We start from the raw sequence: 15,090 nt of genomic DNA, 5'->3' as shown, positions 1-15,090 counted from the left end.
AAAGTAGCTTTTCGGTATGAAAAGCAGAATTGCATTTGGCTAGACTACCTGAATTTATTTTATTTTTTTCAAAGATTTTATTTATTTGCAAGAAACACAGAGGGAGAGAGAGGCAGAGACACAGGCAGAGGAAGAAGCAGGCTCCACGCAGGGAGCCTGACGAGGGACGCAATCCTGGGTCTCCAGGGTCACAACCTGGGCTGAAGGTGGCGCTAAACCGCTGGGCCACTGAATTTAAATCCCAACTCTACTCCTTCCGGCTGTGTGATTGGTCCCACCTATTTACCCTCTATGCCTCAGTTTCTCATCTACAGAATGAGGATATGGAAACATGTACCTGAGAGGGGTGCTGTAAGGATTAAGTGAATTAGTGCTGTAACGGGCCTAAGACTCTGCAGAATTCACAATTACTAGCTTTAGTTGTGCATCTGTTTCCTTTGTAATGTAAATGAATTGGGAAGGACTGTAGGAGCAGGGGCAGTTGAAAAGAACAAATTAAGGAGTAAGAAAGGTGATGCTGCAGGAGGGGAGTGGTCATGAACCTCACCCTGAGCTGTGAAAACCAGTTTGCTGCTAAAGGAGTCTGACACGTGTGTATTAACAGGTCTGGGGCCAAAGCTGTGATCTGTGTGGGCTCTGCACACCAGCAGCCCTTTCCAGTGTCTTCATTAGAGCTAAGAGTTTGAACTTTTGCCCCTGAATGAGGAGATTCCATCTCTGCTTTTAAAGTGGCCCCATGGCTTAAGCTACTGAGAAGGTTTTGCAGGGCTTTTAAAATATAAGGTCATCTGGAGTGCTTATTTGTCTTTCAGGATTTTCTTTTTAGTTGCCCTTCACTGTTTTCCATAATATTGTTGGCCAGCTTTATGTTTATCAAGTTCCAGGAATGGTATTGTAATGCTGGCTGCCTTCTCTGTTCCTGTGGATTTGCCGGAAACCGGATGAGTGCCTAATTATTATCATGCTCATCTGGGATTTGATACAAAATAGTTTAAACAGTTAATTCCACCTGGAATGTCCTCTTCTCCTCTCTGCCTATTTATATCCTGCACATCCTTCAGGACCACCTTGTGGCCCGTTTCTTACTTAGATCTTTCTTAATTCATCTATGACTCACTCATTCTTAATAGCTATGATCTTACACTTCTCTCTGTAATTTAAAATTTTACCATTTTTCTGGCTTGTTCAGTACTTGTATACGTATGTACTTTGACTCTGTAACAAGGTTTTCAGCTCCCCGTGGGTAGAGCCCTTACCTGTTGCCTTTGTGTTTCCCTCCACCATTGCACCAAGTGAGTGATTATTCTAAAACATAGGCATGACCCTTCTACCTTGCTCTAAAAAAATCCTCCCATGGCCAGTGCAGAAGAAATCCAGGATCAGCCCAGACTGGTCCTTCCTCCTTGTTTATCTCCACAGGCACTCAGGGTTTCTTCTTGCTAACAGTCCTACACTTCTCAAATAGCTTGTTCCTTGGGGGCCCACATCTCTGTGTATTGCTTTTCTCTCTGCTTAGAATGCAGTCCCCATGCCTACCTGCTTCTGTCACTCCCCCATCCTCCTGATGGTGAGTTCTGTTCACCTTTCAAAATGAAATTACAGTAACTAAATATTTAATACAGACCATATAATGATCCTGGCAGAAGTTGATGAGAGATTGAACTAAGGCACTTACAGTGAGCTACAGATCTGATATAAATCTGTATTTAGGAGCTAGGGTTCACAAACTTTGCTACTCCTTGATGTATAGGAAATATTAAGCGAGGCAATTGAAAATGTGGAGAGGTTTACAATTGAGTGGAGCTTACTAGGGGCTACAATAGAGACAATTAGTATGGTTGTTTCAGAAAGTTATCTGTTAAGCCTTTACCATATGCAGGCCTAGATTAGGTACTTTACATTCAGTCTTTCATTTATCCCTCACAATAGCCTTATAAGGTAAGTACTGCTTTTAACCATTTACAGATGACCAAAATGGGCTTATGACAGTCTTTTGGAAACATAATCTTAGTACTTCTGTAAATGTCCAAAGTGTGTTAATAATTGGGCCCAGGACCAAAGAGCTGCACAGATTTTTTTATATTAATTAGAAGACTTATTATCTTGTCTATCTATATAAAATAATAGTTAACTTGAATGTGAATGGCTTTAGATGGCATACACTTAAATTGCCATAAACCTGGCTATTGGCCGTTGTCTTATTGTACCTACTGAGTTCCTAGATTGTCTTCCTGGCCTCCGTATACAATGAATTAGATAACCTTACTCAAGGATAGAATTCTCCTTCAAGAAAAGTAGATAAGATTTTGCCTTAAAAAGAACAACGAACCACTGACATTTTGTGCAGTGTGTGGTATACATAATGCAGTGTTTTACAAAGAAGATTTGGCAAACACATGCAGATGGAGATGGGGATGCATCCAGATGGCCATGTAATTGTGGATGCAACCAGGTGTTGCACACACGGGGTGTGAGGTCAGCAGTAGAAGGGGATGGAAGAGGCTAACTGGGCATCACAGGAGGATTGATGTGACTTGATGACCTGGGAAAAAGAAAGGGGGCTTCCACCAGTTTTGAAATAAGGAATTTGTCAAAAATTGTAAAGTCTACATATATAGCTTGTTTGGAATAAAGATGAATTTTGTTTTAGCCCTCTAGCCTTTGGCAGTCCTTCCACTCCCCCCTTTTTTTCCAGCAGGAAAAAGAGGGAGAAGAGGTCCAATCAAGCGTATAAACATTTCTTTTCTATCTTAGTAGTAAAACATATGGATCTTATTGCTTCATGAAGAGGTGGTCCGTTGGCAATTGTATGACTTTTGTGGGCCATGATTTTGAATCTTGTTTCTGTAGGGACACATTAATAAAAATTAATTTCTTAAGAAGTTCTTTAATCTGGTCTTTAATCTGGTCCTGATAGGGAAAGAAAAACACTGATTCTCAAAAATCTATTAGTGGGGAAGACTGCATTATAGAAACAGTTGTGAACATTTCTGGGAATTGGCTTTGAGTATCCCAGACAGCGTGACCTGAATTTGAAAAAAATCAAGAGACTGCTAGTCTTGAACCAGAATTATACAAGTGCAAAAAAAAAACAAAAAAAAAAAAACAAGTTGTTCAGGATTGTGGGTTAACTCTAAGTTTTAAGCCAGGAGGTGATGCAGTAAGTGAGCATAAGTGAGTATACAACCATATGGGAAGACTGGGCCATACCCTGTAGAGGTGAGCAGGTGAGCAGGGTTCTATCCCCCTTCCCTAAGCGCCCCCCTACCCCCCAGACCTGGGAGCTCCACATGGGATCTGGTTTTATTCATGATGAAGTCTAGCCCTGCTATGGGAGGTCAGTGCTTCATGGTTGCAGATGACCACAGCACAGCCATTGTCAGGAGGAAAATGAGGATAAATACTCCCATTGGAGTCTTAGACCCTATTTAAAGGAGGATATGACTGAGTTCTCCATACCCCTGGGCTACGTAAGGAACGACCACTGTAGCCCATTTCTCTGCTGTTACTGTGTTATCTATTTATGGCTAGCCTTCATAATTTAGAATATTTTAAATACGTTTTTTATTTTTTAAATTTATTTTATTTTTTTTAAGATTTATTTTAATTTATTTATGATAGACATAGAGAGAGGCAGAGACACAGGCAGAGATTGAAGCAGGCTCCATGCCGGGAGCCCGATGCGGGACCCGATCCCGGGACTTCAGGATCATGCCCAGGGCCAAAGACAGGCGCGAAACCGCTGAGCTACCCAGGGATCCCCTAAATACCTTTTTTAATACAGTAAATTTAATTCCCCACCTTTTTTACATATAATAAGCTGTAATTTTAAAAGGAAATGTTTTGATATTTAGTAATCCCAATGACCCTAGTAATAAATTTCTATCTTCTAGTACCTTCATTTTATTGAGAACCTATGGATCAGAGTGTATTTGGAATTATGAAAGCTGAATGTTAAAATTACTCACTAAAAGTATATAATTTGAAATTTTTAAAATAATTTCTGCACTGTATTTTATCAGTGTTATACCTCATATAACCAAGTCTGGGGCTTAGGAGTCTTAATTTCTACTAAAAAAAGGGGGGGGGGATTTACTTTGTAAAAAATGAAAGTTAACTTTAATTTTGAAAACTTGTACTGAAAGCAGGATGCTGTAATAATCATCTTTAGCTGTTAACCATTACAGATATCATGTTTTGTTTTGTTTTCTGATGTTGCTTGTATGGCTTCTCCCTCCAAAACATCCTACAATGAAACTGAGAAATTACGCAGAGATATGTTAGAGGATTACTGCTTTGGTTTACAGAAATGAAGACTAGAAGGCACCGAAGTGCTTCTTGGGGCAAAAGGCAGCTGGCAAAAGCTTAGGAACATTTTCATAATGAGTTAGTCAGAAATAGAGCTCATCAGGAATATCCAGGAAGTGATAGTGAATGCCAGGCAGGCTTTAAGAGACAGGAAGCATTTAGCATATTGGTAAACCATTTTAGCACATCAGCAAAGTCCTAGAAACAGTTTTAGGATTGGAAATTATTACCAGGGGAAAAGCAGCAATTAGAAGAACAGTTTCAACAAAAAATATAGATTTTTTTTAAATTAATTCTTGAGTTGCTCTTCTGAGCCTATGTAGCAGAATCTACAAGATAACTCATATAATGAGAAAAATTATATCTAAAAATGTTGGACATTCTTAAATAATTAATTAATTAATTTATTAATTAATTAATTTATTAATTAATTAATTTATTAATTAATTAATTTATTTATGATAGTCACAGAGAGAGAGAGAGAGGCAGAGACACAGGCAGAGGGAGAAGCAGGCTCCATGCACCGGGAGCCTGATGTGGGATTCGATCCCGGGTCTCCAGGATCGCACCCTGGGCCAAAGGCAGGCGCCAAACCGCTGCGCCACCCAGGGATCCCCAGTGTTGGGCATTCTTAAAAAAGGAAGCCATTGAAGAATGTAAAACTATACTGGTAGGATTTTTTTAAAATAGAGGTGGGAAAACAGTAACACTCATCATGATGTATGAATTAAAATATTGGCAATCTATATAGGTCAGTGGCTAAGAACCCAGACTGCTGCTTCAAATTCTGGCTTTGCCATTTTCTTAAATGTGTCACCTTGGGTAAATTATTTGACCATTGGCCTTTGTTATCTCATCTGGAGAATGAGTTTTATTAGGGTTGGTGTATGGATTGAGTTAATACATAAGCTTAGAACATGCCTGCAAAATAATGTTTTAGAAATGTTAGCTATTATTAATAAATTCCAAATTCTTCTGAAGAACTCCAAACTTGTGTAAGTGATTATCAAAACAAACTTTATGGCACAAAGTCCATAAGGATTAAAAGTATTACATAAAATACATATTCTCTTTGAGGTAGTTTTTTTGTTTTTTGTTTTTTGTTTTTTTTTTTTAAATTAGAAACTAACTTTTCCCTTGATTTTCACTTTTTAGAGTGGTGAAACCAGAACAATATCTCACTTTCATTATACTACCTGGCCAGATTTTGGAGTCCCTGAATCACCAGCTTCATTTCTCAATTTCTTATTTAAAGTGAGAGAGTCTGGTTCCTTGAATCCTGAGCATGGGCCTGCAGTGATCCACTGTAGTGCAGGCATTGGGCGGTCAGGCACCTTTTCTCTAGTAGATACCTGTCTTGTTCTGGTAAGTGCTTCTTATGATCTAATTTTAGTCTTGTTTAATTTTTTATTTTATTTTTTATCAGCAGAAGTAGCTCTAATGTCAGTATCCCAGAACTGTGATTTTTAAACTTAAACTTCTGCCTTCTTTAGAAAACCTAAACAAAATTTACTTATATACCCTTTATAACTGCCTCTTATTTGTGAAGCGGTGGGGCTCTGTCTGAGAGGATTCTTAGAGATCTCTGAGAAACCTTTTTCTCCTGGTAGCTTTATATTAAAGAATAATAGATTTCCCTTCTTCCTTGTTTTTCAAATATAAATTGATATATAATATTGAATTCCTTCCAGCTCAAACACTTTATTTCTCTTGCCCTTAGTTCCCTTATTTACAAGCTAAGGATAATGATACTATTTTCCCCATAGGGTCGTTGTGAGAATTAAGTGAATTAGTACGTTAGAACACTAAGAAGAGACCCTAATGTTTTCTAAGCACTCAAAAAATCTTAGTATTGTTATTTCCTTGAGATTCCAATCTGTGCCCCTGATGGCCGGATTCTTTCTCCACCAACCTATTCCCAGCTCCACCTTGATACAGGCCTGTGCCTTTTCTTTTAGAAGAAAAGGTCTGTTTTTCCTTACTTGGGACTTAGGGCATCTCTAGAGTATAGGAATGGTTGAGTCTGTATTCCCTTACAACTGTATTGTATTACTTTACAACTGTATTGTATGATTACATATCATACTGTATTCTTTACAGAATGTATTACTTTACAATTCTGCCTATATGTAATATGCTTAAATCAAAAACAGTATTGTTATGGGGCACCTGGATGGCTTAGTTGGTAGAATGTGCAGCTCTTGATCCTGGAGTCATGAGTTGAAGCCCCATGTCAGGCATAGAGCATATTTAATTTAAAAATAATATATATTTTTTTAAAAGATGTTTAAAAGAAAACTGGGTTGGAGCACCTGGGTGTTTCAGTCAGGTAGGTGTCTGACTCTTGGTTTTGACTCAGGTCATGATCTTGGGATCATAAGTTCAAGATCCAGGTCGGGCTCTGTGTTCAGTGGGGAGACTGCTTGAGATTCTCTCCCACTCCCTCTGCACCCCCCCTCACATTCTCTCTTAAGTAAATAAATAAAATCTTAAAACTGATAGTTACATTAAAGTGAACTTCAACACATTTAAAGAAAACTCTGTTCACTTAATGGTGAATGACTATTAAAAACTGAATTGTGTATTTGTGCCTCTTTCCTGCCAGACATAACTTCCACTTTTTTCTTTTTCAGTTGGGGTGAGGGTTATGTTAGTTATAATACCAGATTGATAGTCTAGGGCTGATGCAGTGACTTAACGGTATCATTGTGGATCTGGGATCTTACTATCTTGTCCACCATCTTTAGATGGCTGCTGGATACAGACATGAAGGCAGAAAGGGCACTGGGCAAAAAGGTTTGACTTCTGCCAAGACTTTAAAAAAAAAAAAAACAAAAAAAACACTAATCTCCATGGATTTATCTTTACATTAAGCTAGAACGGGTCATAATTACTTCCTTAAGACAAACACTGGCCAAAGTAAATAAGATTACCATGATTGGTTTGGAATCAGTTGTGTATCAGCTAAAGGCCTCCATATACTGCTCAGACAGTTGAGATGTGGGGAAGTTGGTGGATTGAGGTAACTGTTTTGTACAGAAAGAGTTACAGCTACTGTGGTAACTTCATGTTCTTGGGGAGGGGCAAACTGCACATTGCAAAATGCTTTGCAGCTAGCTGTTCTGTATTGTTTCTCTTTCTTGGACTCTACAACAAAAGGCTTGAATAATTTTTACCTTTCTTACAGATGGAAAAAGGAGATGATATTAACATTAAACAACTATTACTGAATATGAGAAAATATCGAATGGGACTTATTCAGACACCAGATCAACTCAGATTTTCATATATGACTATAATAGAAGGAGCAAAATTTATAAAGGGAGATTCAAATATACAGGTAAACTTTTTTAGGGAAATAAATAATACCTGTGTATTATATAGGATTAACATCAAATAACTGCACTCCATTTAAGCACTTGTTTTCTCCCTTTGTTCAAAAAAGCAAATTTAAATTAATGTGAAAAACCCAGCTGGCCATCTTAAAATTGCAAAGTTTAAGTTCACTTCCTCATGTGTGTTTCAGCATCATGGTAAATCTTAGATGCCTTTTACTCAAAAGCCCTAGTGGGAACAAGATTTCATTAAAGAAAGTGAAATTTTCATGTAAGGAGGGTTTAAGCATTTAATCATTAAAATAAACCAGATCATTTTGGTAATTTTGGCACATTAAAAAGGAATTCTACATAAAATTATAGAATACTCAGTTTACGTAATAGATTCTTATTAATTCTTTTAACAGTGAGCAACTCCAGTACTTACAACCAACATAATGAAATTCCAGAGAAAGAGAAAGTTCTCTGTCTGTGTTTGGTGGCGATACTCTCTTGAAGATACTTTTATTCCACATTTGCAAAAACTAAGTTCAAAGACTGATGATCAGAAATCTGTGTTATGTACTAATATAAGATACAGAATGGAAACAGAAGTAACAGACCCCCATTTCTTGTTTGATCTGGTCACATAGTATTGCTCATAGTAGATCTAATGTCTGTATTTCTCTTATGAACACATAACTGCCTCTTTAATTTCTATAATTACTAGGTGAAATAGTATTCTAAATAAGCCTTCTTTAACTCAAACCATTTTATGATAATGATAATGGAATTAAATATAAGTTAAATGTGTAGATTTCAAAGACATGAAAATAATCTTAAGCAGTTCTGTTTCTCAGATAACTTTTGTTCTGATCATTAGTATTGTAACTATTCAAGACAAACTATTATCAGTAAAGCTTTAAAGTTTTGTTAAAATCTTGCCATTTGCAACAACATGAATGGAGCTAGAAAGTATAATGCGAAGCGAAGTAAGTCAGTCTGAAAGACAAATACCATAGGATTTCACTCACATATGGAATTTAAGAAACAAAACAAATAAGCAAAGGGGAAAAAAAATAAGAGAGAGGCAAACCAAGAAATGGACTCTTAACTATAGAGAACAATGTGATGGTTACCAGAGAGGAAGTGGGTGGGGGGATGTCTTAAATAGGTGATGGGCACTTGTGATGAGCCCTGGATGATGTATGGAAGAGCTGAATTATTGTACCCCTGAAACTAACATAACACTGTATGTTGACTAGCTAGAATTGAAATTTAAAAAGTTTCATTTAAAAGGTTTTTTTTCATATCTTTAAATAGCAATAAGAATACTCTTTAATGAAGAAAAATATTTCATCAGTCCATAAAATACTCAGCATGTAGATTAGGCCCACAAAACATGAGATCCTTCTTCAGAAGTTAGACCTTGGGAACCCTGGGTTTGCTTGGCAGTGAACAATGTGATTCAGAAGTAAAAGTTATCTCAAATGTATAAGTTTAGGATAATCTCTCTCTCTCTCTCTCTCTCTCTCTCTCTCTCTAATCTCTGTGAACTTCTCTCCAGTTTAAATCAAGTTGAAAAAGAGTTAAATGGGTACACCAAACCTTTTTCACACATTTGTAGGTTCCTTGGTTGTTTGTTGCTTATTTCCTGGATGTTCTTACAGACAAATTATAGGGAAAGTATACTGTCCTTTGGATAGTATTCCTTCTGCCACTTTAAAATTTTTTCAAGTTTCCTTAGTTTCAGAATATATACTTACTCACTTTGAGGGTCTACAGAGATGAGTTTTATGGTGGTCTTTATTATTATGATGGTGTAGTTTGTGGCTTGGGAAAGTTCTTTCTGTTTCAATTTATCTGGTACAGTTATAGCCATCAGAGTCTCTGTAGCTTTATCCAGCACTCCTTGTAAACCCAAGGCATTCTCTGCCCTTTCATCAGGTAGGACGTTGGAAAGGTCTCTATTTTTCAGTACTCAGGATCAGAAAAATCTGTTACCCATTTGGAGGGGTCGATTTCCACAGAAATAGTCTTAAGCCTCCTGTAATTTATGTGGGGCTGTAATATTTTTTATTATAAGGATAATTTAATGAGTATATGTATATTAATGAGTAAATGTATATGGATTTGTTTATTTTACATAGATCTTTTTCTCTGCCTGGAACTTTGCTATCCAATACTATAGCCATTAGCCACATGTGTTATTGAGTACGTGAAATATGGCAAATCTGAATCGAGATCTGCTTAAAGTATAAAACACACCAGATTTTGAAGATTAATATAGGGAGAAGTAGTATAAAATATCTCAATTTTTAAAATATTATATGTTCAAATGAATATTTTTATATTGAATTAAATAAAACATTGTTACAATTCATCTTTAAAAAAAAACACAACTACTAGACATTTGAAAATTTTATGTGTGGCTACCATTATATTTCATTGGGCAGTACTGTTCTAGAACCTTAGCTTAGAATAAAAGTCTAAGAGAAGTAAAGTTCTCTGAAATTCTAAATCATAAGGTCTAAAGTTAATGTAGAAACCTTAAATTGCATGAATATAACTGTGACCCATAAAAATGTTTCTTTGACATGTAAAGATAAGATAGCCAATTTATAAAAAGACTCTTTCTCTCCATATGTCTACCTCTTCCTCTTTACCTCTGAATTTTGGGAAAAGTTAATATTTGTAAGAAGAAAGAAAGGAGCTTCTTTCTGGTGTGAGCCCTGTGGCCAGGAGTGTGGGAGGGTGATGTTTCCTGAACCTCTGTATCTTCAGAAAACTGTTCAACAGCACCTGAGCCATATTTCTTTGTTTCTTGTACTTTTTCCTAAAGGGAAAAACTAAAGGGGCATCTGTCTTCACCATCAGCCTTAATTTAGATTTATATTATGTGAGTGGTATTTTCATTGGATCCGGTTTTATGTTAATTTTTCTGTGAAGATTTCTGACATATGTAGACATAAAGTGATCTAGAACCTGTTGAGATAAAAGAGAGCTGTTAATATTCACATCTAAAGTGATGGTTTCTGAAATTAGTAAATACATGTGTTTAAAATCACACAGCATGTGTTTACTTTTGTAAATACCTAGATAAATAGAGGTAATTTCTTGTTGTCTCTAAAAATATATCATTTACCTTACATTTTCCTTGGCACAAGGTTGGGCATAAAAAGACCTTGTAATTACTGGTATTATCACTTATTAGCACACTCCCAGTATCCATGATGACAGACAACCTCACAGAGTAACATATCTAGATTGATAATTCAGAGTTGATGTTGTAAGACCTCTAACTGGTAATTTGAAACAACTAATAAAGTAATTACAGTGTGTTTCAAGTTTAATGACAGGACTTTAACTGCTTCTTTGAGGGACTTTCTTCAGTGAGAAATGAGTGGGGTTGCAGGTGGTATGCAGAGAGCATTGCTCATAGCAGCATGTGACATGTGGGAGTGTGGTTCAACATGAGTATAGGTTTAGGAAGATAAGAAACTCTCAGTCCAGAAAGCTGTACTCCAGGGCTCAAGATGAGAGCTTGAATGAAGTTGTAGCTGAGTGCAGTATTGATTCCTTGACTTCCCAAGTCAGCAGTGACAAGCCAAGACAGGTGACTCTGGATTGTCAGCTTGCTGCTTGTAGGTTACAGAGAAGGCAAAGTTGAGTGAGTTTGCTGGCCAGAGATGTGGCAAAATGACAGTGCTTTTTTTTTTTTTTTTTTAATTCACCACCATTAAATACCTCCTATTCTCTATCCCCATTCCCTTGTGCTGAGTCCTTTTCTTGTTGAGAGATTCTGAATTTGTTGCATATTCTGGGAAGTAGTCCAGTGAAACTTGACTTTTGTCATTGTCCTGTTTATTGACATTGTTGAGTTTTGTCCAACTCTAAGGCCAAGTTGTTATAACTAGGTCCCAGTGAAGAATCGAAATTTTAAAAAATTGAACAGCCTAAATTTTGGAGGCAGTTTTCATTTTTTTGGGGGGGGGGATCTTTATCTGGTATATGAAATTGATGAAATTTTCAGAGATACAGATAATCATGAAGAATTATAACATTAAAGTTTTGGCCCATCTGTTAATTAGCTGCGTGGCATGGGCAAGTTACTTCTATGCTGTTAACCCATCTCATCTGTAGAAAGGGGATGATAATAATAAGGGTAGTAGCACCTACCTCCTGAGATTCTTCTGAGGATTAAGAGCTGGTGCAGTTGAAGCATTAGGTCAGTGTGGGTATAGTAAATGTTTGAGAAATTTCTGCATGTGCATCTTCAATATACAAATCTAGACTGAGTAACAAAAATGTAAAACGAGAAGAAAGAAAACTGACATAATCATCTAAAGTGAAAATACCTACTCTTAGTTCCATTATAGCAGTCTCTCAGGTATTGGTAAAATATTCTTCTGGATATGGTTTGTATCCTCTTAGGTCCTTGCTCAGGAGACGTGGGTTCCATCCCATTGTTTAAATTAAGTTCAGAGCCATTCTTTTCCTTGAGGTCTACTTCCTTTCTGGCCTCATCTCTCAGAGTCAAGCTCTACACGTTCTTCATCTTCTACCAAACTGACCTACTCGCTGTCCTCCAAATGTAGCAAATTACAGAATTTTACATTCTCTTTTTGTAAATCAGCTACTATAAAAGAGATATGTTAATTATGCATCTTAATAAAATAGCTATATATGGGAAAGGTGGAGTGTGGTAAATGCCTTTTTCTTTTTAAAATTTCTTTGTTGTAGGATAATGAAATAAGATAGGAACTAACTTATCAGTGTATCAATGAAATTTTCCAAAGATTTTTTTCCCCTACAAACTAAATATACAAGTGCTGTTTTTAACAATGCCATTTTGTACCAAAGCAACTCCAGGGAAAGAGTGTTTCATTAAGTTCCAGACAAGTATAAATTGCAATGTTCCATCTGTGTTCGAAATAATTAAAGTCCTCAGGCAATAAGTTTATAGAGTCTCTTATTCATAAGATTCTAGACTCCTTGCTTCTGTGATAAGATCTTCAAAGAGGGCCATCCCTGTCCATACCAGATCATTTTGCACCAGTGTCAGAGTCCTAGATAATCAAACCATTGGCTCTCACTGCCATCTTTCCTACTCTTAACTATTGGCAGGGAGATGGGTGGTTGTATTCCCAGCCCTTGAAGGACTCGAGGAACCAGAGGTCCCCCCATGGTGAAGTTATACCTGCCATCTCCCACTCTGGCTAGCACTTTGTCACTGCCCCTCATCTTCCAGGGGCTGAGATATACTTTGCACCACTTCCACTCTTCCTAGGGATGGTGGCAGTGAGAGCAAAGGAATCTAACATTTGCTGGACATGGTGCTAGGCATGTTATGTCATTAATCACTGCAGGCTTCCAAGGTAAGTGATGACGGCCTGTTTAATAGATGAAGGAAATGGAATTTCTCTTCATCTTGGGCTGAACCCCACCTCTTGAAGTCTAGACATGCAAGCGGAGTTTTTTTCTAACCTGGTGGTGGGCTACCTGGAGCTGCTAGCATACCTGATAGGAAAAAACAAAATTAAGGTCCTCTGGCATCAGAAAGAACTGCCTGGAAATCTTACTGTTGTTTCTCTGTTCCTCACTGTTGTTCTACTGGCAGGGAATAAGGAGATGCCAGATCACATTCAAGTGCCATCTTAGTCACTGTTTCCAGTGTTAACATACCTGTGGATTAGGAATCCAGCAGAATCTGGCTCTAGCTAAAATCTCACTTATCATGAATATTTTGATGAGGTCCTAGTATAGTTTGTCTCAAATAGGTTAAAGTCTACTTACTTTCATTAAGACTATTATATTCAACTGCATATAGCCATGTACATAAATATTAAATGCTTTATTATTTTTTAATAATAAAGCTTAAAATAGATAACATCTCAATTGATACATCCTTTTTATTTAAAGAAAAGTAAAATTTTAGTGTTTGTATTGGTTTTTCACTTCTCTTCCCTACCTAGAAACGGTGGAAAGAACTTTCTAAGGAAGACATATGTCCTGCTTTTGATCATTCGCCAACCAAAATAATGACTGAAAAATACAATGGGAATAGGATAGGCCTGGAAGAAGAAAAACTGACAGGTGACAGATATACAGGACTATCCTCTAAAATACAGGATACGACGGAGGAGAACAGTGAGAGGTAAGCTTATGGTAATAACATGCTTGAAAAGATGAAACATTTTTCTTTCAATAAGGTTAGTGGATATGAACTAATCTAGGCCCTTTGTTTATTGAATTAATGTAGCTATTCATTTATTTATTACCTAAGGGTATTTAAGTAGTATATGATGACATCATCGATCTCAAAGAGCTTTCAGCCCTATTAAAGAAGCCGGTACTTACAGACAGAAACCAGTTGGAAAGTGGTTTAACTCAATTCTAATTTGAGTGCTTAAATTAATACAGTTAAATGCTAAAATGTATAATAGGATACAGAAAATAAGTGGTACAAGTATTAGTGTTCATACTGTAGTTGTAATGTAATTGATAATGTGCCTTTAATGAAATTATAAAATATTTAAATGAATATTTAAACTTCATTCCATTATTGAAAGGGGAGAAGTCTTTTAAAAAAATTACCCAAAATGCCCTTTTACACTTTTCAAGAGTTTTGAATCCATATGAATGTGTAAACGATTTAAGTTTTTGAATTAAAATGTTTACATTTCTAAGGCTCTAGTAATCTCCCACCCATTAGGAAACTGGTATCCTAAGGTGTGAGTGAATGAGTGTGTTCACTTCCCCTCTTCAGTGCCTCTTAGAGATGTTTTCTCTCTTCTTTTTGTCAAATATGCTTTTTATTGTGGCACATTTTATGTTTTAGTCCTATTTGTTACATTGCAATGCTGAGGTACCATGAAATTTGTTGAGGTCTCCTGTAGATTATAGTAGCTTCACTTATTTCCCCAATTTAAAAATTACCTGAAATCTTATGAAAGGTAACATTGCAATAAATACAGATATATGTGTTGTTAAGTATTCTACTGAAGAGTTCATTATGACTTAGCCGTATTATTCCTTATTTATGGTTCTAATGGTTTTAGACTATAAGCTAAAGCATTAAGATGCTATTCCTTCCTTCATCATAAATATAATAGTTTTAAATCAAGAAATGTTTTAAGTTACCTTATCTTTTTCAGTAATAAGATCCTCATGTTCCTAATGTTGTTTTGGCTAGTACCATGTGCAAAATTAAATGGAAAACAGGCTTGATGATTGAGTCAGTGTCCTTAGTTGTCGAGTTTTAATTTTTAAGGACACAGACCCCAACAAGGTACATCATGCATTGTTCAAGTTCCATAGTAGCTCAGGAAAACCACTCAGGAATTACAGAGTGATTGAAGAGGTGGTTTTATTAGGGGTGAGGGGGTGGTGTGTGTATATGCTGTTTGTTGCCCCCCACCCACAGGAGAGAGGAGACCACATCATGCTTGAAAGCAGAGACAGAATC

The 15,090-nt window shown here is 36.6% G+C and overlaps 1 protein-coding gene across 2 annotated transcripts in view; it reads left to right on the top strand.

Annotated features, from left to right (window-relative positions):
* PTPN2 (protein tyrosine phosphatase non-receptor type 2) overlaps positions 1 to 15,090 on the top strand; it is an 86,071-nt gene that overhangs the window by 59,332 nt on the left and 11,649 nt on the right. For both annotated transcript variants that reach the window (XM_055324231.1, XM_055324230.1), the window contains exons 6-8: positions 5,464 to 5,673; positions 7,496 to 7,648; positions 13,598 to 13,779. In XM_055324231.1, coding sequence (XP_055180206.1) covers positions 5,464 to 5,673; positions 7,496 to 7,648; positions 13,598 to 13,779 — 545 coding nt within the window. The remainder of the gene's footprint in view (positions 1 to 5,463; positions 5,674 to 7,495; positions 7,649 to 13,597; positions 13,780 to 15,090) is intronic.

This window comes from Nyctereutes procyonoides, unplaced genomic scaffold (genome assembly GCF_905146905.1).
Source record: "Nyctereutes procyonoides isolate TBG_1078 unplaced genomic scaffold, NYPRO_anot_genome, whole genome shotgun sequence".
Classification (NCBI taxonomy): domain Eukaryota; kingdom Metazoa; phylum Chordata; class Mammalia; order Carnivora; family Canidae; genus Nyctereutes; species Nyctereutes procyonoides.
This window is presented reverse-complemented; position numbering and strand designations above follow the sequence as displayed.